Below are 22,031 nucleotides of genomic sequence, written 5' to 3'. Positions count from 1 at the left end.
TCAGTAAAGGCATTTATAGTGGCTACAGGAGTTCTCTATCTGTGATGCAACGGCTCTTTATACTCTGCATAATAAGATGGGTTTTAGAACCAAAAAATAGTTATTGAGGAGTGGAGTGATCAGACAGAGCATTACTGAAGGCCTAGGTGTGAAATGCACGGTCCACCACTGGTGACTGGGATTTTATTGTCCGTTGGTGTTTCATATGAGGGAAAAGTGAATATGAGGAACTGAACAAATGTGAGTGAACACAGCTGATTTTTAAAAATTAAATAGAATTTATTTCTGTTTCCTAAAATCATCTGTGAACACCTTCAGTATCTGTGATGCAGCACACACGTTCACACCTACACGTGTGCTTGCACACACACACAAACACACACACACCGCAGAGCTGTAACCGTGAGACTGTGTGCAAACGTGTGTGTGTGTGTGTGTTTGTGTGTGTGTGCACACGTGTCTGTGAGTGAGAGAGTGGGTGAGAGAGCGATTAAGATGACCACAGGATTAGTCGTCATTAAATGAGACAAGTGAAAGTGGGGCTCTAAGGATTGATGAATGGTAGATTGGGAGCTTACAAGTGTGAAGACCCATTGTTATTTCTATCTATCTATCTATCTATCTATCTATCTATCTATCTATCTATCTATCTATCTATCTATCTATCTATCTATCTATCTATCTATCTATCTATCCATCCATCCATCCATCCATCCATCATCCATCCATCCATCCATCCATCCATCCATCCATCCATCCATCCATCCATCCATCCATCCATCCACCCACCCACCCACCCACCCAGCCATCCGTCCGTCTGTCCGTCCCTTCGTCTGTCGCACCTCCACCTCTCTTTTTCCTCATTCATTCAGTCATTCTTACTAAGCTGGTTAGTGATTTAGTGGGTTTATAACGGCCCCTTTTGACCACTAATCAGCAAACATGCTCCCACCCATGCTAATCCCATAAGTATAGTACGGTATTCCCATAAATATCCTATATGAATCTCTTATGGGAAGAATAGAAGGATTTGTGTGTGTGTGTGTTTCTGAAAGAACGGCACAGTGTGAGAAGATGCTAATCTGACCAGGATGGCAGCATTTAAATGTATATCTGATAGCGGTCTGGCTTTTGATTACAGCAGTCGGACGAGTGTCAAATAGCTGCATCACAAGCGACAGATCAGACGTGAAGACACAAGCGTGCATGTGTTGAACACACAGGCAGCTCTCCGTTGAGACGGAAGGTAACGATTTTTGCCAGTTGTTGAGTGACGGGTGATGTTCTGATCCACAAACGCACCACAGGTGACTCATCAGCATCATGGAACAAAACTGAAGGAATGAAACATTGCAACGACGTAAATCTAATGGCTGGGATGTGAAATTGAGGATGAGCATCATCAATGAGCTGCAAGAGTCCTGGACACATGAGAGACCCTTTAACAAACAGAACCAGGTTCTGTCTGCAAATGGAATATAACAATATTTAATTTATTTAACAATGAAGCTGGTGAATTTGAATGTTAAAACATTCAACATAAACCTAAATCTCTTTTTATTAGCATGACTTGCAGAGATGCTGCATTTAACTGTACTGAGTATTTGTTTTGGCTTGGCTGGGATCAGTATTTAGGTTTTTAGAATTTTTTTTTTAATTCCAAAAATGATATCAAATACAGATTCATATGTGCTTCCCTCCATTTCTCACCATGACTCATAAAAGATGTTTGGCTTGGTTGTGTAACAGCAATCATTGGACATGAATACTGTAAGGTGGGCAGGTTAATACAAAGGAGGGCAGGAGTGGGTTTATTCTGTGTGTGTGTGTGTGTGTGTGTGTGCGTGCGTGATCTTTCTTTTTGGTTTTTCATTATACATGAGAGTCTTTGCTGTTTTCATCAGTTGACTGTTTTCTACTTTTTAATTAAGGTGACGAAGCAAAACAAATAATAACAAACCTGAAGGTATCACGTGTGTATGTGTTCAACTTCGATCTTGCGATGACGCACGGTTCAGTGTGTGTTTGTGTGTGATTCTGAGAACAGAATGTCAGGTTACGTCATTTTTTTTCTCTCTCACTCGGGGATTAAAGGTTTACAGAGAAGCGGAAATGAGAGTCAGTAAAGCGGCTCCAAGCAGCACGTGAATCTGCGCGTCTTTTTAAAAGATATATTTTTTGATATTTCCGCATTTTCTATCCCCCCATTTTCTAATTCGCTACGGCCACGACATTTTGCATATTTTCTCGATATTTTTGACCATCCGGACGCCTTTTAGAGTGTAAAACCGTAGTTTCCTGGGATTCTCTGTCCTCATGTGGTTTAAATGGGAGCTTGTCTTCTTAACATGCACAGCCAGGTTTTGAAAATAGAAATTAATGAAATGAAATTGAACACGTGACCTATTGTTTGGGAGAAATATGCTTTTCACTGCGTCACGGCTGAGTTGACCTGTGCAGTGTTCTGCAGCTAGATGAGCGTATGATGAATCGGTGAGCAGAGGCAAGAGAGGCATTTGTTGTCCCAGATTTGGTCACGGATGTCTAGCCTTTTACGTGCATGAGGGAGATGCACGCAAATTGGTTTGAGTCAATCATAGTCAACAGCTCCATCGCTAATGATCTGATTTTAGACTTGTCTGACATTTTTTTAAAGCAAATAAAGACACGGTGTTCAGGGATTGGTGTGACCATAGGTCGGCCTTTGGGGCAGCGTTGTGATGCGGACAGCTGGACCGAGGCGCTTTGTTTCAACCCCCTAGGGCTAATAGTCAGTAGGATTAGGATCTGTGTTGGATCCCTGTGAAGATCCCGGCATGAGCAAGAACTTCTGTGTTCTGCAGCTGTGTGGCTGAAAACTTCTGATCCCTTTGATCCAGTGTCGTTTACCATCTTTACTTATATGTGCACGCCATATGAGGCCAGGTACAGAGGAACCTGCATCAACTGCTACACTTCCAAGCCTTTGTGTGGGTATATGACTAACGAATAAACCTGGAGCCTTGCTGCTTTTAGAGATGACAGAAACAGCTATGGAGGAACAGAGGAGCACTCAATCAGCAAACATCTACAGTCACCTCTTCCAAAATAGTCCCAAGTAAAACAAAACAACAATAAAACCAAGATGGCGACAATCAGTAATGTTAGTTTTCACACTCATCTTGATGCCGATGGTCTGAGAGGATGAATGTAGGGATGGAGAGATGAAGGGGATGCAGAATGGTGAGGATATCATATTTGGATATGATGTATATTCAAGCATACTTTTAAAATCTCTCCTATGCCCACACATCTTCCTGACGTCTCCTTTGCAGTTTAAATCTTGTCTTAGGTTTTCCTCCCCAATGAGTCCTTTCTAAACCTTTATAAAAATGTTCTGATTGTTCTTCTTTCTTGCTCTCCCTTCTGTCTTGTCTCTCCTCTGACTCAGAAGTGCTGGAATAGAAGTGTCAGAAATAACTGGGCAGAATTATCCAACCTTATAGAAATTCCACTGATTGTGATGGTTTTAGTAAAACCATCACACTATATCCACTATCACTGAGGAATTATATAGGCTTTCCCCCTCATATAGCAGGTTAGTCATATCATCCGGCCCATAGATCTTTTCCACGGTGCACATTTCCAAAGCATTCCATTTAATCTTTCATAATAGAAGAATACAGTCAGATATTCAGTTCTGTCTGTGGGCTCTTCTGTAAGCCAGCATGTACAGTACTAATGCAGATATTACTGAGGTTATTGATTATAGAGATTTCTCTTCCAGCTATGACATCTCACATTTATACCCAAATAATTCCTTTAAATAGAAACACTAATCTCTCCTCTCCCATAGAGCTGTGTGTGTGTGTGTGTGTGTGTGTGTGTGTGTGTGTGTGTGTGTGTGTGTGTGTGTGTGTGTGTGTGTGTGTGTGGAAAGAAGAGAGTGGGAGCCTCAGGTTATGTTTGACCACAGGGATCTATTAATGTTTCATCCAATCGTTGTGAGTCACTTCCTTCCTAAAGTGTATTTCCCCCCCGCCGTTATCACACAAATATAAATTCTTTCTACGCAGCACCCGCGCTGTAAATATAAACATACATAAAATAATAAAATATCACAAATGCATACTATTCGCTTCAGCGAATAACACGCGTGGTTGTTTTCTGACGGGAAATGATAACATAGTTGCATGAATTCAATGATATTGAGTTTGGCGGCAAATATAAGACTCAGCAGCAAGAACGAGGGGGTAATTAGCGAGACCCTGACCCTAATAAGGAACGCAGGTAGTGGCCACAGACCAAATCTGACTGAATCTGGGCGAGTGTTGATGTTTTCACAGCTCTCCCCACTGCTGGCAGCACCAGGCAGCATCCACCAGTGTCCACACATGCTAGCCAGGAGATCCCCTGACCACTATAGCTAGCAGGACCTCAGAACCATTGTCGGACCGTATTCTGATGTAATGGCCCTTCTCACAACATGAGTGAAGCTGGTACTCTCTAGAGGAGCACACAGCAATATTCGGCTGGATCGCTCCGTTACTGAATTGCAACAAAATTCAGAAACTCGGTTTTCATTGCGTGGGAGCATGATGTCATTCTCATCCTCATGTTTTTACAAGTGTCTCCAGCATCTGAGTGTTATCCAAACACTTGCAAATGAATATTCATGGCGATGGTAGATTGAAAGACCAGGAAATGTGATGAGGAGATTATATTATGCAGCTAAGCGGGTTTCTGGATGCTTGTATAAACGAGAACTTAAATCCTTTCTGTGTCAAACACTTTGCTTTTGTACAGCATGGCGTTAAGGGGCATTACAATCTCTTTAAATGGCGGGTTTCTAAGGAGACTGACTGCTAAATAGCGTCATTGGCTGCAGTGCAAGCTTCATTCAGTTATTCTTGAATTTATTTTGGTGGGTTCTTTCGCTCTCTCTTTGTATCCTCACACTCTGGTTACCAGTGCAGCCAGTAGCATTCACCAGTTAGCCAGCCATGTCTCCTCTGCAGCCCCTGAGCAACCTCCTGATCCTCCACACATGCTGTATTTCCACTAGTCAGTACTGCTCTTCCCCAACACAGATCTTCACTCAACACTTCCAACAACAGAGGCAAAATCATCTACAACCAACTGTGAATCGTCAGGTTCTGATGGGTGGAGCTGGGAGGGAGGAAATATCTCACATGAGTTGCTATTCATGCGTTTTATGTATGTTTTAATGAGTTTGATCTATTCATTGCGTTGCCCCTTCCCCTTGATTTGCATACAGCACATCTGTGTTGAGCTGTGGCCATGGAGACGAGAGGAGCCTCTGAAGGACAAGGCTGTTAAATACAGCCAGGTGAAACGGAGAGAGGAGCGAGAGGGACAGAAATGTGAGGACAGGAGGGTGGTCCAGGGGGCACATGAGGAGGAGGATGGGAGCAGATAATCAGAGTATGGAAACCTGGAAGATGAGGAACTATTGAGCTAATAAAAATGAGGCGGGAGGTGAGATGAGAGTGTGGGAGAAGGATCGGAAAGAAGGATGATCCTGCTTCCTTCCTCTTAAAGAGGCGGCCTGCATGAGGCCTGTGGGACCGTTCGCAGTTCCTTAATGAAGACTCTAGATGTGGCTCCAGCCTGTACTGTTGGACTTAGTTCACAGGTTGGTGTCAGCTGGGCCCCTTTTAGGCAGGTCGGACCTCCTCCTGTAAACACACACTTATCTATCTATAAAGATAAAAATGACATTTAACTACAGCCAGCAGCATCATCTAAGCCAACAGATCATTTACATAAAATATGAGCGTGCGCTGCGTATTTGGCCTTATAGAATAACATTTTTACAGTGTATTTGCATTCATAGAGCATCATTATCATTTGACAGAATGTCTAAACGGCACAATAAAGCCCGTTTTTACAGGATGGGAAGAAGACCTGAGCATTACTCATTTCGACTCTGCAGTTTATAATTGGAGCTGCGGCAGAGCAGGCAGTGATGGTCAGAAACCCACTGAGTATCTGAGGGAGTGGGACGCAGAAAGAACTTTTGTGTCAGGACTGACTCAGCTCTGAACGAGACCTGTTGCTAACACATTCAATCCAGGTGGGTTTCGCCTACAGGAGCCTCGAATGGAGGCTTCTATTATCATCATATAATAATAGTAATAATAACATTTAGAATTTAAACACACATTAGTGCCTAAATGCTACACAAAGCTTGCCCTTTATGGTGGCGCCGGTTTGGGATGTTGCCTCAGCTGTTTGGTTTAATACCAACTCTGGATTAGCGGATAGCTTCGGGGGGGTCAGCCAGTCGCTACGCTGGCTGCAGGTTATGATTGCTGGTCGCTCTGCGTGCTGTTTTGGCTTTAGGATTAGGGCGAAAATAGACAGATTGGGTTTAAACGGGAGATTTTTCTTCATCAAACATTGCACACCCAGTCATCAATGAATTTGTCTCCATCCTTTGGCCGAGAGGCACCTTTGTTGTGATGACAGGACCACGGTAACCAAGCCCAGCCCCTTATTATCATTGTTTTGGTTGCCATGAAAAGGGCTCTTGTGGGTATAGTTCTAAGAACTGTGCTGCAACTCTAAAATACACGTGAACGTCGACTTCCTCTCCATTGTTTGCAGTCTTTATTCGTCCATATCGCACGAGGCTTTTCAATAATTAGACTGTATCAGTTCCACTGTTCCTCAGCGTTCATATCTAATCGAGAGCAAACATGATATCTCAGGAGGGACCCGTATCCGGAGACAGGAAAGATGTGAAGATGGAGGAGCGGCAGAACGCAGGCAGAGAGCGAGGGAGAGGCAGAAAGAGGAACGGGGGGCTCCAAAATTCAGAGACATGAAGGAAACCGACACTTGGTAGAAAAGAGGTGGGAAGCTGACAACACGGATCACGTCTGCGGACCTCTGCAATATCCTGCTCGGAGCTCTGAAGTGAAGTGTTGCCGTGACTCACAGTCATATGTTCATTCCAAATGTGCAGAAAATCGACAGATAAACCGCCACCCTGGATCACTAATGAGTCAGCCACCTCTCTCAGGACATGCAAAGAGGTGGCTGACACCCAGAAGAGACGCGTTCCTTCGCTAACAGGCCACGCATGACTGGGCGCGTTCGTAATTCACCGTGACTTCATTCGGACGACATTTAACGAGCTTTAACATTAGAGAAAGTGAAAGGCTGACATTCGTCCTGCGCCGTCACTCGTGCTGACGACATTGAAGGCCTTGTTATTCATCCTGTGGTTGACCTGTGTAGCACACAGACCTCCCCGGCCCTCATTAATCTCATTTAGAAACCAGTTGGAACACAGGCTAATAGGAGGTGATTAGTCTGCTTCTGGCTGCCTGCTTAATTCATGTGCATGCAGCCTTTCAACCACAGCATCAGATAGAAGCGCTGTGACGCGCTCACTCTCTCTCGTACACGCTCAAAGTGGCCCCACATATATATATATATATATATATATATATATATTATATATATATATATAATATATATATATATATATATATATATATACTGTATATATATATATTCATCAGAGATGATGCATATTAGATACTGAAGTCAACACGAGCGTGTAGCGACACAGAGTGTGACAACTTTGAAGACCCTCCTGCTTTCATTGATAATATAATGCCTGCTATTCATAAAAGTGTAAATTGTTGTTATTATTTGACAAATGTAACTGTAGGAATAAAATCATCTTCAGGTTAGTGACTCTGTTTATGTCATGTGATCCAGCCTGACATCATGACGACATCATCACAGACAGCTTCAAGATGTTATATTAAATTGATGGATAGACAAGGTTAATCTCTCTCTCTCTTAGACACACACACACACAGTCACACACACACACACACAGTCACACACATTCACACAGTTATAGGTTCGCATGATGTCACTGCCCTCAGTGATGATAACACTAGCTGACACAACGCTCAATGCGATGCGGTTCAGGCCGCCGTGCGTGCTTGTGCGTGCGCATGTGGAGTGTGTATTTGCCCAGCTGATCGAGGGTGGTAAGGCATTATTCACGATGGTGGTTTTGGCCAGTCTGTGATCAATGCAATCACACACACACACACACACACACACACACACACAGTACGCCCTGACTCACTGGGACTGAATTACATAAGGACAGAATGACATCAGCTTATCCCCCTGCTGCCAACAACTGGTCCATTCTCTGATGGTCAATATAATATTTTAAAGGTTTTTTCTTTAGTTTATACTGTATTTTGATGTTATGATTAATATTTTATATTTTACTCACTAGCACGAAGGGGTGGGGGGGATTAAGGAGAGTAGCGACAGTCCAACTTTTTCAGTATTCAGAATTTTGTGAAGGTTTTATTATTGATGAAAGGAATTATGCAATTCATTTCATCATGTTTCTATCTATTGCATTCATGTTTTCATTTTTTTAAATATAAGTGGCTGTAGATTAAAATTGGCCCAAATGAGAAAATCGCATTGAGCTAATGAACTAGTTGGTCATGTGTGATGGGACAGTGCAGAAAAAACTAACTTGTTAGTATAACTGCAAAGATTCACACAGCATAATGTGGCACTTGGAGGGTACAGCCAACGTGTCCCTTCTGCTACCACTTTCTTTTACTGAAGTTTTAAATTCTTACCATTTTACACTAAAGAAAAATAATACGCTAATAAAACACCATCACAATTTCATTATTAAGTTTATTGTACTTAATAATTAAAACAAATGAATGTCTGTACTGTGGAACTTAAACATACGGCGTATCATACATGCTTTAATCACACATTTATAGTTAGGCTTCATTTCTAGTTCATCACTAATGTCAAATCTAACTCGCTAACGTTGCTAATGGGATCTCCTGGCCCAGCAGGACAGCAGCTCACCTGCTCAGATAATGATGGAACGACTCCCCTTAACCTAAAGTTTACCTTTACAAAACAAAACCAGGTAATTATTAACATCGGGGGCGTTTATTAGAACTGTTCTGCTCCCTCTCTGGGGATTAAAGTCAGACTAACAGGGCAAATATCTGAATTTCTTGCAGCCTAATCCAAACGATTATTGATTCCACTCACTAAGACTGAGGAACACATGTTTGCTAGGCGAGGAAAACAATTAATTTGCATGCAGGCTGCCAGCTCTTTTGGCGTCTGTAGCTAACCTTTCTTGTCCAGCTCCCAAATTGGGGGATTTGGAAGCTTACAGGGTGCACTGGTCCTCCTTAAATCAATTAAGCTGCTTCATGTTAGCTTCGCTTTATGTGCTGGCGTAGCACTGCGGTTAGTGAAGGGAGAAGGAAGTCCTGCGAGGTGAAGGTTTAAAGGAAAGGAGGGCAAATGTATTTAATCCTCCCTCCTCAACAGCCAGGAGCGATTATGCGTAAATCACGTACACAGTTCCCGAAGAGTTTCAGGAGGTTTATGGTGCCGGCGCTGCGGTTCACCGGTGAAAGGAGAGAAACCTGCTTGAAAAGGTTTGAGCAGGTACGCTGCTGCAGAAGGTCTAAACCTCAGGTCTTCATCTCTGCCCACACGTAAAGCAGGCCGGATCTCCATGGCAACCTTATCCGTGTTATCACAGCTGTTCTCCAAGTGTGCGGGGAGATTACCGCGAGGCACTCGTGGTTCGCCCCCCCCCCCCCCCCCCCCATCCCCTCAAAAAATAGCACAAACGGCATTGAAGTCACATGACAACTGAGCAGGACTAAGGCTGCGATTAAAAATCAGAGATTTTGTTTTTATTGTGCACTTCATGTTAAAAGTTAAAGGTTAAAAAGAGTTTAAATGTAAGAAAGCAGGGACGAAAATGTCACCTGTAAGCGAATGACTGTAGGGTCCTTTGGCGTGATTTAAGCTATGAAGACGCCACTTCTATGGTACTTAAGTAACTATGGTGGTTGGTCCTGAAGGCGTAGATCCCCAGCAGGTGACACATTACGGCCACCAAAGTCTCATTGTGCTTTTATATCAAATTAACTTGATATTTTAGCTATTTTTTTTTACTTTTTTTCACCAAGTCTCCTGATCACTTTATGTGAAGCTAATAGCCTAGCCAGGCGAGCACCAGCTGCCCAGTTGAAAACTCTTTGCTCCCACCTCTCTTCATTTTCCTCTTCTCACTCTTTGTTGAATTTTTGCCGTGTTTTGCAACAGCACTTCCGTACATCTGTGGAAAATGCGTTGAATTCTCAAATTTCAGATTTGCTCCAGAGTTTCTGGTGAGGTTTTCGATGTTGAATGTCACCGCGCGCACCGTCATCATTCAGCCGAAGCTGAACAACGGGGAAATTTCTCTGTGCTCTTTTAATCGTCAGGCAGTCAAATTGTAGCTTTGTGTTGGAACTTGGATCAGCTTTGGGTGACTCAAATCAGACATGTGTGCCGTGTTTATCAGAGATGACAAATGTTTGGGCGATATTACATTATTATTATAGTCTTTTGCATTCCAGTTATTTTCCACCACTTAAACTCTCACTGCTTGGACAGCAGCGAGATTGTAGCCTAAATACATGTAATGTAGCTGCTTTATAAAGTGCCAGTGTGATTAATTTAAAATAACAGATTCATATAATTTCCGGCGGCATCTGTCTGAACAAAAAACCTAGAAAAGTTCTGAACAAATTTTAATGAAATGATCAGGGAATGATGATAATGAGCCAATCAAAAGATGAATAAATGTTGGCAATGTTGCAGATTCCAGAGGGACATTGAACGTAACCTTTATTACTGCTGCCTATACACAATACCATGGGAGTAAGTCTCAATATGTGGGGAAATGACCTGCTTGTCGGGCGTCTGCACTTTACAAATGTTTTTTTCCCCCTCATACGGTGTATATGGGACACTGCACTGTAGCAGGGCTTTCTTTCATTTATTTCTTTACTGATTTATCCCGTTGGAGCCTATCCCAGTTACATATGGGTGATGGCAGGGTACACCACTGGAGGAGTGGCCAGCTCATTGCAGGGTACCTTAGCTCAAGGGTACCTCGACAGTGCTCTGAAGGCGATATGGCAGCTCCCTCTGCTAGTGGAGCACCTTCAATGCAACAGGGCTCTATATGATAATTCAGTTTTTCTGTGATGTACATGTGTATGTGTATGTTAATTCAGTTTAAAACATTGAGGAACAAAATCCTCAATATGTGTTAAATAGGATACACACACACACACACACACACACACACACACACACACAGCTGTTCACTCAGTACAGGAGTGGACATTCTGGACTTATGCAAACAGAGATTAGAAAGGAAGAAGAATGTTAAATGGTCCTGTGGCAGGTGTGTGTTCATGGGCCTTATCGCTGTGCAACAGTAGTACCACTTGTTGACCCCAACAGGTCATCGCTGTAGTGACGTGGCTGGCTGTTTACAGCAATTAGGAGACAAAGACACGTCCATTGCTGACGCGGACTGTTTGGCTTGTGCTCATTTGGTAATAACCATGATATATTTCCAGAAGAAGAAATGGATCCTGCCACTTGTATGCTAAGCTATTATTTTCTCAGGTGTGATAATATCAGTATGAACAGAGACGTTTGCTCTGCCGGATCAAAAGGCTTGAAATGTTGAGGTCTTTTAACGATGTGTGGGTCAAGCCCAGAGTTTGGTTCATACGAGCAGTTTCAAACGCATTAGCCTGTCGAAAAGGGGTCTCTTAGCATTAAACATGGTTATTCCTACAGTAACTGTTAGTTATGTATAACTGTGTCTAAATCAACCTTCAACAAAGTGCTTTCAATCCCTGCGTTGTCTGTCTGTCTGTCTGTCTGTCTGTCTGTCTGTCTGTCTGTCTGTCTGCTGCCTGCCTGCCTGCCTGCCTGCCTGCCTGCCTGTCTGTCTGTCTGCCTGTCTGTCTGTCTGTCTCATGGTCTTGCTGCCTTGTAAAAGTGTGACCCGCCTCAGCTCTCTCTCTGCCCACATGTGTGGGTGTGTGCCGTGTTTTTGTGCCCATGAATGTGCCCGTGTGTATCCATCCGTGCATTTAAAGAGAGTCTTAATGGGGCTTACAACCTGCCGAATCTCTAACCTTTCCCAAGTCGGGGGAGACAGATGGAGAGACGGAGAGAGCTCACTGAGGGTGAGCGAGTGTGGGAGCGGCAGAGAGAAAGCTGTTTCTCTGAGAGAACAAGAAAGCGAAGGTTAGAAAATGAAATAATGCCCAAGTCAAATACATAGATTTGTGTGCAATTGTAGGGAGGTGTATTCATCGCCAGACACTATGTTGCCATAGAAACACAATGATGATCCAGCAGGACATCCAGCGGCTCACAGCATTTCTTTTTATCCCATTCTAGGGGGGAAAGTGTTTGTAAAAGAAATGTCAATTACTGCAGTGAATTGTCAATATTTTCTGTAAATTATTTTTTCTGTAAATTGTTATTATACTTTCCAATATTCATAACTGTTAAAAGACAGCCTAATGGGTACTAAACCGGCTACAGATTTAATTATCATATATGCTAGATCGTTTTACAGTCCTCTGGGGCATAAATTAATTTCAATCAAATTGAAAAGGGCATCAGAAGACTTCCAGGGATCTCCTGAATTACACTGTGGCAACACAAGTGACATGAATCCAGGTTGTCTCAGTATCTATTTACTGACATTTATTTTGAACAGTTTTGGTTTTTAATAGTGACATAATGTTTCTTTATTTTGGATTTAATATATTAAATAATTAAAAACCCAATATCGATATATTATTGACTCAGGAACCAATATAATGTGTTTCTGTAGCATGACATCACTTCCTGCGCTGTTTTACCCCATGCTGTGTTGGGCGGGGTGTAATAACACACTTACGCACAGATGATTACAAATCAGTTTGATTTCTCCTGCAAGAAAACCAACTTTATGTACAACATTTTCAGGGGTTTAGTTATCCCTTCATCTCTGAGAGAGGTTTTAATAAACTCTGAAGCAAATGCTTCCAGTGATGAACTGATTACATCCCGCTGGTCAGAGGTCAAAGGTCATTGTGACCTCTTAAACACCGACCCGATTGCGTGGATCTTCTGAGCTGATGGCACGGAGCGTCCCTACACAACGCGCGTGACTAGTTTTGACCGACATGATGTGTAACTAATGCTGTGGATTCATGCAGTCATCAGGCTGTAGAGTTAAGATTTCAATGAACACAGAGCTTTAGCGGCGTTGGATGCTAATCAGATCTCAACTGGCTTAGATTTGCTGCACATTGTCCCTTAATAACCTGACATGAACGTGTGTTTTTTCCTCCCTTTCCAACCTGGCTCCTGCTGTCCCCCCCCCCCCCCCCCCCCCCCCTCAGGAAACAGTGGAATATGCCTTCCTGATCATTTTCACTATAGAGACGTTTCTGAAGATTATTGCCTACGGCCTGGTCATGCACCAAAACTCTTACGTCCGAAACGGCTGGAACTTGCTGGATTTTGTGATCGTCATCGTTGGGTGAGTTCAGGGAGCCGTTGGTTGATGTTATTCAGAGCGTGTGCAGTGGCGTGGTAGCGGTAATGTGTCTCTCTGCACACACGTGAATGGACAGACGCGTGCACCTTTACACACACGCAACACCTTTGATGTGGCTGAGGGGTTTTAATGGACCACCTGGCCCCAAGTAAGACTTCAGTGCAAACAGTGATGCGGAAACACAAAAGTAACACACACACACACGGGGGAAACGTGTGTGTGTGTGTAAGTACACACTGTGAGTGCCTCCATATGCTTCTACAAAGAGGACACATGACTTTGTTCTGCTTTTATTCTGTATCACTTCTCTCTCTAAAAACACCGTCTCTCACTTGGTGACAACTCCTCTCCGATTCCCTCCAATCTGTCGTCCCCAGGTTGTTCAGTGTGGCTCTGGAGATGATCACCAAAGACGCCGACTCCAGCGGACAGTCTGGAGGCAAACCCGGGGGGTTCGATGTCAAGGCCCTCCGAGCCTTTCGTGTCCTTCGTCCCCTTCGCCTTGTCTCCGGAGTTCCCAGTGAGTTAACGTACAAACACACAAACGAGTGGTTCCAGACCCCCCCGTCACATATTCTGCTGGTGTTTGCAGGTTTACAGGTGGTTTTAAACTCCATTATTAAAGCCATGGTTCCCCTGCTTCACATCGCGCTGCTGGTACTCTTCGTCATCATCATCTACGCCGTCATCGGCCTGGAGCTTTTCATTGGCAAAATGCACGCCACGTGCTACGTGATAGGAACAGGTCTGGTGAATTTCACTGGTTTTCTGACTGAATTTCTGATCTGTTTTTCTATTTTGGGTGTCCCATTTTTTTTAAAATAAAGAGAATTTTTAAGAAAAATGCAGAACATCCTAATCTCTTATGACACATACTGTATACCTTACATGTGCTTGGTGATAAGCTGATGAAAACAGGACAGAACAGCAGATGGTGGATTAAATCCAGCGATTAAATGACTAATATCTGACTCTTATGTAAACAGGCTTGAACTTTACTTTAGCCTTGCTTGTGACATGGATACCAGTCTATGCTGGTAGCTGTCAGTCCAGACCATCCAGTCCACTAACCATAGTTTATGCTAAAACACAAGGTACAATAACCACACACAGTATATAAGAAGATGAAAATGTCCCTCTGAAACAGAGACAGGAGAATAGCAGCCTATTTTTGTGCTTGTTTGGACTGGAGGTCTCAGATGTTGGTGCTGGAATCTGTTGGAGCCACTCCTCCGGTTTGGGGCTCGTGGCTCTCAGTGCACTGACATCATAGGTGCCAGAGATGCCCCCATCCTCCTGCTCTCCCCATGCCTACATAGGTTCTCTTTGGGGACCCCCATGTTGAGAGGATAGGATAACTGGCTCTTTAGGTGTGTTAGTTAATATTTGTTTGTCTTTGAATGTGTCCCCGTGATGACTGAAAGCACCTGGGATAGGCTCCAGGCTCCCCAACCATGACCCTGTAAGGGAAAATTGTTTAGAGGATGGATGGATGGATATGAGTTGAGCGCCTCATGTACCCTTCCTGATGTTGGACCAATACCATTAAAGGGTCCTTCCTGTTTGTCCTAGAACCTGCCTGGCTCTTCAACCTACAGTTTGTGCTGGACAGCGTCAGGGGCTTTTTTAATCCACTATAAACGCTCAGTAAGAGCAACACCCAGCGTCTGCCTGTAGCACAGCCATTAAGGGTGCTGGTCCTCTTCCTATCCATCAACATCAGGCCTCAACTGCCTCAGGTATTCACTGAGCAGCTCGTCATCTTCCATACGATCAGTCTGGATGGTGATGCTGCTATACTGGTGGCTCTGGAATGACATGACCAGTCTGTGATGACTGAATGGTGTCACACCTGTGTTAGATTTTAGGGTGAATGATGGGTTTCTTCACCTTGATGGGTGCAGATAGCTGTTTATTTGGTAGGATTTTGTTCACTTCGCTCTGTGCCTCCAGGTAACCTTGCAGAAGAGGAGCCCACACCGTGTGCTGTGTCCGGGCATGGCCGCCACTGCCTGCTCAACGGCACGCTTTGCAGGGAGGGCTGGCAAGGTCCCAACAATGGCATCACCAACTTCGACAATTTTTTGTTTGCCATGCTGACTGTGTTCCAGTGCATCACTATGGAGGGCTGGACGGATGTTCTTTACTGGGTAATTTGTGCCTCTGTTTCAGAAATACACAGTGAGATTACATTTTTGGAAAAATCCTTTATCACAGCTTGATGTATTTGATTGATTTTGTCCAGTTTCTTTGAGTCTTTAAGGTAATTTGCATTTTATTGAAAAGGAAACTCATTAACGATTCTTTTATTGAACTTAAACCTGACATAATTTGCAGTCTGTGAGAAATCCTGTTGATAAAATCTCAATAAATATCCTTGAAACGATGTGACCATAGTCTGCATTCATGTAGGAAAAAGCCTTTTCAGACTGAACTCCCAATGCCAGCCCCACAGGGGCTTCTAGTATTACACAACAACGTCTAATTGAATGAAACACTCAAAATAGAAGCTTACTTTAGCGAGTTTCCATTACAACTGCAACTGTTTGAGGTAGCCCCTCATCTCAAAATAAGAAATGCTCTTCCTCCTTCCTTCCACGGTCTCTCTCCCTTCTGCTCTTCATGTGCATGTTTCCATGGCAATCCCATGCTAATACTGCCCTTAAAGTGGCGAGCGAAGGCAACTTGCTAACTGCAAGAGAAGACGAGACAATAAATAGATGCCTTTTGACTCGGTTGCTGAAATATGGCTGCAGGCAGGCTGAATGCATTGTGTCGTGGATGGAGGCAAATGGGCCACTTCGAGATTTATTAAAATAATTTTTTTAGTTTAAATTAAGTCACGCATTGTTATGTCGCCATCGAACACCTTTTCACTTGTTACTTCCTTAAATCTCTTTCCCTGTGAATCTAGAAAAGCTAAAATATTCACTCTATCAGCTGTGTTATGAAAGGCCTTGTAACAGCCCATGGAGGCATCATCAACTATTAAATAGCCCTCAACAGTTGTGGTGCAATCCTCATCTTGCTCTGTGTTTGTTTATAGATGAATGATGCGATGGGCTTTGAGTTGCCGTGGGTCTACTTTGTCAGCCTGGTCATCTTTGGATCCTTCTTTGTTCTCAACCTGGTTTTGGGCGTGTTGAGCGGGTAGGTGTTCGGTGTTTGAGTGCTGCAGAGCGGGAGCACAGGGTCAGATGTAGACTGATGATGTCTTCCACAGTGGACATGGCACTAGAGCGTGATCAGGTGTTTGCTTAAACATAAAAATCATTCATTTTGGTCATCAACATTAGGTGATGTTGGGGTTTCTTCCAGAGAGTTCTCCAAAGAGCGCGAGAAGGCCAAAGCTCGGGGAGATTTCCAAAAGCTACGCGAGAAGCAGCAGTTAGAGGAAGACCTGAAGGGTTACCTGGACTGGATCACCCAGGCTGAGGACATCGACCCCGAGAATGAGGAGGAGGGAGAGGAAGATGGCAAACGCAATCGTAAGTTATCTGGAGTCATGTTATGCTGCTCCGCTACAGAGTTGCTCAAGGTCGGAGGCTTAGCGTGAAAGGCTTGTGTAGGTTTTTGCTTAATGAATGATGGGAAGAATGCGGGGACGCTTATACGCACCTCTGTGACCTCTGGCAGCATTTTTGATGAGTTCCTTTCCCAACATTTTTGCTATTTTATTGCTCAAAAGAACTCCCTGTTCAATAGTGGGAAGAAATGATGACTAATGTCGATGGTTCATCCTTGAAGTATTGTTAGGCTGTAGACCTCTGCTACTTCTGCTTTTCACTGGCAGCTCAATGGTGCAGAGAAAGAGTGAAGTGTGTGTTTAATCTGCGTTTAGTTCACAATGTGTTTATATATTGTTATAAATCCAGAAGTATTATTAAATATCTGTCGCAAACATGGTTACTGAAGTGGTAACCATGACTTATGCCTATGCAGCACTAAGAACCTGTGTATCAGTCATGGTATTTGTTTTCTTTTTGCGGCCTGGCCTTGCAAGTGCTGTCACCATGACAACCCCGAGATATGTGTAGATGTTTGGTTGTGGCATATGTGTGTATGAGTATTTAGCTTATTCTCATCCGGAGGAAGGTTGTTGCATTTCACTGTGACCAAACAGAATTCAAAAGTAAATTCAGTATAGTTGCTTTAAAATACACCTGGCCTCATATTGACTTCACCTATATGATGGTAGAAGTATCCTTGTTATGATTTGACTTTAAACTTTGTGGAAAATGTGAGCTTAAATGTTTGAGCTTTACTGAGAGTTTAATTCATCCAAATCTCTGACTCGCATTGTTTAACATGCATGAAAACATCACGCGGCTCCAACATCATATGAGATAAATATGAAAGAGCGAATGAGTCTAGTTTCCAACGCGGGGGGGGTAGAAAGGCGGATTATCAGATGCAGGAGGGTCCTTCACACTCTTCACACTCCAGTGGCCTGAAAGTGTCCCCACACTTCCTGTAACCTTGGCAGAGCTGCCCCTCTTTCCTTGTGAAAAGCAACTTGCTTTGGATACTTTAATGGATTTTTGTAGATAAATTCTGGCATTAGTGTCAAAGTGCTGGATCCAGCAACCCTCTTCAGGAGAATTCTAATCATTATTGCATTTGATAATTCTCCAGGGTGTTATCTAGTTGACTTCAGGTGTAGATTATATCCCTGATATGTACACTTGGAGTTTACTGGTAGAGAACATCTTTTAGATTTCATCTTCATATCTATACATCTAAAACATTGTTATAGTCATGGGTCTACATTTAAATCATGTTCATGGTCACACATTAAGACATCCATTTGATATTAATTTTAATGTTATTTAATATACACCAATGTTCAGTGTATCCAGTTGTAGGCATATATTTGCCAGAGGTTTCTGTCAGGGGATGATGTGGAAATGAGTAAGCAAGCAAGCAAGCAAGCAAGCAAACAAGCAAACAAACAAACAAATGGTGCCATCTACAGATATATAGAATATCTCAACCAATTTTAAATGGCTGTGGTGAAGCTGCTGTTTTTCCCATTTCATTTATTTATTTTCTAATCATTTTTTATCCTGATATCAGTGCTGAGTGGTGGTGGCGTCGTCGTTCTCATTCTGATCTGAGCTCATTCTGGGCATCAGATCAGACATATTGTTTAACCAGGTGAAGCAGCCTTTGTCTGCTCAAGCTTTTGTCCTTCAGACTTATGTGCTGGCATCTAAACCTCCAGCTGCAGACTAACTCAGTCTCTCTACAGTCTCTGCACTGGAGAAATAGGCATTATTACCATGGTTACCACGACTGTGGCCTGCGCACTGAAACTTGACACAGAATACACAAAAACCCTAAAATGAATGTAACGTTTCTATTCCAGAACACAGATGTAATAAAACGTTTGAATTACAGACACCATCCTCTCATGAAATACAATTAATGACAATTCAGATGTTCAAAATAAATGTCACCTTAAAACGACATCGCAGAGAGAATGAGATAATGTTTGTGTTGTGAGCCTGATGCATCCAGCGATTGTGTGTCCTGGTTTTAAATGGCCACGGCTGCTGTTACAGTCCAAACCCACTAACTTTCTCTCCTTGATTCCTCCAGTGTTTGTGTGCCTTTTATAAAACCTGCTGTATGTTTACCTTGACTTTATTCCATCTGTCTCTGCTTTTATTGCACCTTCTGTCTCTCGTCTTACAACCTTAAATCAGGCTAATAATCAGATGTTTGACTATTACTGCTTGTCTTATTTTAATTAAAAATATGAAACAGCTTCAACTCCAGATGTAGATAGCTTTTATAAAATGTGCTGTTCTTTTCTGCTTTGACTACATTTTTCATACTATTTCCTTTTTGATGCTAGATTACTGGATTATGCGAGGAAAACATAATCCAGACTCCGGTTTAGCAGAGGATTTTTGTTTTGGAAGCCTTCCTGGGTGCAGTAGCTGTGTTTGTACTGTAGTTTGTACTGCAGCTTTCTCTTGCCGTACTTTCCTCCTCTCTTTCTCTCCCCCCCTCTGCTTTGTATTGACTCACTGCTGCCTCTGCTGTCTGGCTGTGTGAACTGCATGTTGGTAACGCCAAGGGGTCACTCTGGCTGACCTCACTGAGAAGAAGAAAGGAAAGTTTGGCTGGTTCACCCAGTCCACAGAGACACAGGGTAAAACTGTGCACGTGTGTGTGGCCGCGTGTCAGCACATGTTCACATGCGTTGCCATGGTGGTTGCTTATGCTTGCATGTGCTTTCCTGTGTTTGCCCTTGTGTGTGCATGCCCGTCAGTCAGTACATCACACAACATGCATGTCATTTCTGTGCACAATGCTAACGGAAATAAAATAATAACACAAGCAGAAAAACCTTAAAGTATTCAAAGACCAGCGTTTTAAAAGTAATCTAAAATCATTGGTCAATCATCAGATCCAGTCCATAAAATCTAACATATATTCAATCTGAATTCAATGAATAAAAAAAATCCTAATCCCATCACTAAAGTCAACATTTCTACAACTGCTGCAAAATATGATGTTAGAATAATATATTGGAAATACATTTGTTAGTTCACCTCATTTACGATTAAGCACATTTGACTTAAATACATTATATGATTGGCTAGGTTAGTGGTAAAGAAATGCAATATATGCTGCAATGCTGGTCTCCAACTGCAGCAAACAGAAAAACAAAGCAAAAGTGGCAGAATGAGGAAAAGTCCCTCAGAAGTACCTCATTATAAGCACACTTCAGTGTTTTTGTAAAGAATTCTAATAACACAGTTTCCCCTTACATTTAAATGTATTTAGATACAGAGTTGTATCTAATGCAGAGGCTTTTGCATGTAATGTATAATATGTACAGACTTTCATTTATCATCATTTGAGGTTTCGTGCATTCAGATTCCTCATTCATACTCATTGAAATTCATTTCCCATGTATTAAGACAGTTTCACACACATACAGTGTATATGGTTGCCATATATATACTGTATGCTGTAACTCTGTCTCTACAGTGTGGCTAATTCTTGTTTAGCACACAGACCTGGACCACAAATGCTTCGACTAAATTCCAATTCTGAAGCCATTAAATATAAAGATTTATTTTAAAAAAATCAGATTTTTAATCATTTTGATAATCGGAGTCTTTAAAACAGTCCAGTTTGACTCAGGTCTGGCAGCATGTATGTACTCACTCTGTGATCACTTTTTTTTTTTCAGAAATCCCATCATTTTGTTGTGTTCAGGAGAGATTCAAACCCAAACAAAGCGTTCTGTTTTCAAGGACAAAACCCGATCACTTGCAGATGGAATCCCTCCAGCGCTTCAACCTGCTCCTGCGTTTTCTTGTGTTAGTGTTGACGTGGTTTGGCTTGGCTTGTTTCAGCTCGACCAAAACGATCCGAGATTCCAACCAAAACGCTTCTGCACAGGTAGTTTTTCCCCAGTCCAACCAGTTAAAGAGCGGAGCTGTCATGAATCAAACCAAACCAAACACGAGTGGGTGTGAGCCGGAAAAAAGGATGTGATTTATATCTGCCCAATCGGTTCGTATGGGGAGACACTTCAGGCGCGTTGTTTTTGTTTGTGTGACGCAGCGAGCATGCCGAGCGAGACCGAGTCGGCGAACACGGACAACCACGCTGGAGCGGATGCCAAATCGCCCTGCTGTGGCCCGCTGTGGTGAGTTCTCCTCTTTATTAAAAGTATTCCCAAAACGGCGAAAATGTTGCCTTTGTTTAAAGTCTCTCAATATTTTATTTCCCCCAGTCAAAAAATAACTAAGTCAAAATTCAGGTTAGTGATGGGAGTTGTGTTCTAACTCATGGTGGATGTGCACCTAATTCATTTCTCTGATCCAACCTGTCCCGCATGGCTCGCTCTTCCCGCGTCTGTCTTGATTCCAGGTTTCTCCCGATCGCCGCATGTCTTCTCCTTGTTCATAAAATCGAGTCTGAATCCCCTATAATCACCTCCGTCAATGCCGACGCTGTCACGTCACATCACATATCGTCTAAATAATCCCCACCATAGAACTAAAGCATCAGAATGTTGAAGTCTGTTTTTCTCCCAGCCGCCAGTGGAGGCGCTGGAACCGCTTCTGCCGCAGGAAGTGCCGCGCCGCTGTGAAATCCGTCACATTTTACTGGCTGGTCATCATCCTGGTGTTCCTCAACACTCTCACCATTGCCTCTGAGCACTACAACCAGCCAGACTGGCTGACCGAAGTCCAGGGTTGGTCCCGCTCTGATCTGTCTCGTGCCCAAGTCCACCTGGGCGACCCACACCGCTGAGATTCTGCTGCTCTGTTTCGCCGCAGACGTTGCCAACAAAGTCCTCCTGGCCATGTTCACCCTGGAGATGCTCGTGAAGTTGTACAGCCTGGGGCTGCAGGCCTACTTTGTGTCGCTGTTTAATCGCTTCGACTGTTTCGTGGTGTGCGGCGGCATCGTGGAGACCATCCTGGTGGAGCTCGCTATCATGTCGCCGCTCGGTATCTCCGTCTTCCGCTGCGTACGACTCCTGCGGATCTTCAAGGTCACGCGGTGAGCGATGTGGTTTTATCCCTCCTGGATGAGCCAGAATTCCACA

The 22,031-nt window shown here is 43.2% G+C and overlaps 1 protein-coding gene across 23 annotated transcripts in view; it reads left to right on the top strand.

Moving 5' to 3' along the window:
• The window catches only part of cacna1db (calcium channel, voltage-dependent, L type, alpha 1D subunit, b), a 46,136-nt gene that overhangs the window by 6,743 nt on the left and 17,362 nt on the right, over positions 1-22,031 (top strand). For 13 of the 23 annotated variants that reach the window (XM_057041810.1, XM_057041820.1, XM_057041822.1 and 10 more), the window contains exons 4-14: positions 13,293-13,432; positions 13,828-13,970; positions 14,043-14,195; positions 15,404-15,600; positions 16,497-16,600; positions 16,769-16,938; positions 19,536-19,610; positions 21,038-21,122; positions 21,210-21,236; positions 21,514-21,674; positions 21,760-21,985. In XM_057041810.1, coding sequence (XP_056897790.1) covers positions 13,293-13,432; positions 13,828-13,970; positions 14,043-14,195; positions 15,404-15,600; positions 16,497-16,600; positions 16,769-16,938; positions 19,536-19,610; positions 21,038-21,122; positions 21,210-21,236; positions 21,514-21,674; positions 21,760-21,985 — 1,481 coding nt within the window. The remainder of the gene's footprint in view (positions 1-13,292; positions 13,433-13,827; positions 13,971-14,042; positions 14,196-15,403; positions 15,601-16,496; positions 16,601-16,768; positions 16,939-19,535; positions 19,611-21,037; positions 21,123-21,209; positions 21,237-21,513; positions 21,675-21,759; positions 21,986-22,031) is intronic. The other 10 variants (XM_057041828.1, XM_057041829.1, XM_057041826.1 and 7 more) reach the window with 3 other exon arrangements.

This window comes from Takifugu flavidus, chromosome 8, assembly GCF_003711565.1.
Source record: "Takifugu flavidus isolate HTHZ2018 chromosome 8, ASM371156v2, whole genome shotgun sequence".
Taxonomy (NCBI): domain Eukaryota; kingdom Metazoa; phylum Chordata; class Actinopteri; order Tetraodontiformes; family Tetraodontidae; genus Takifugu; species Takifugu flavidus.
Note: the sequence above shows the minus strand (reverse complement) of the source record. Positions and strands in the feature narration are given on the sequence as shown.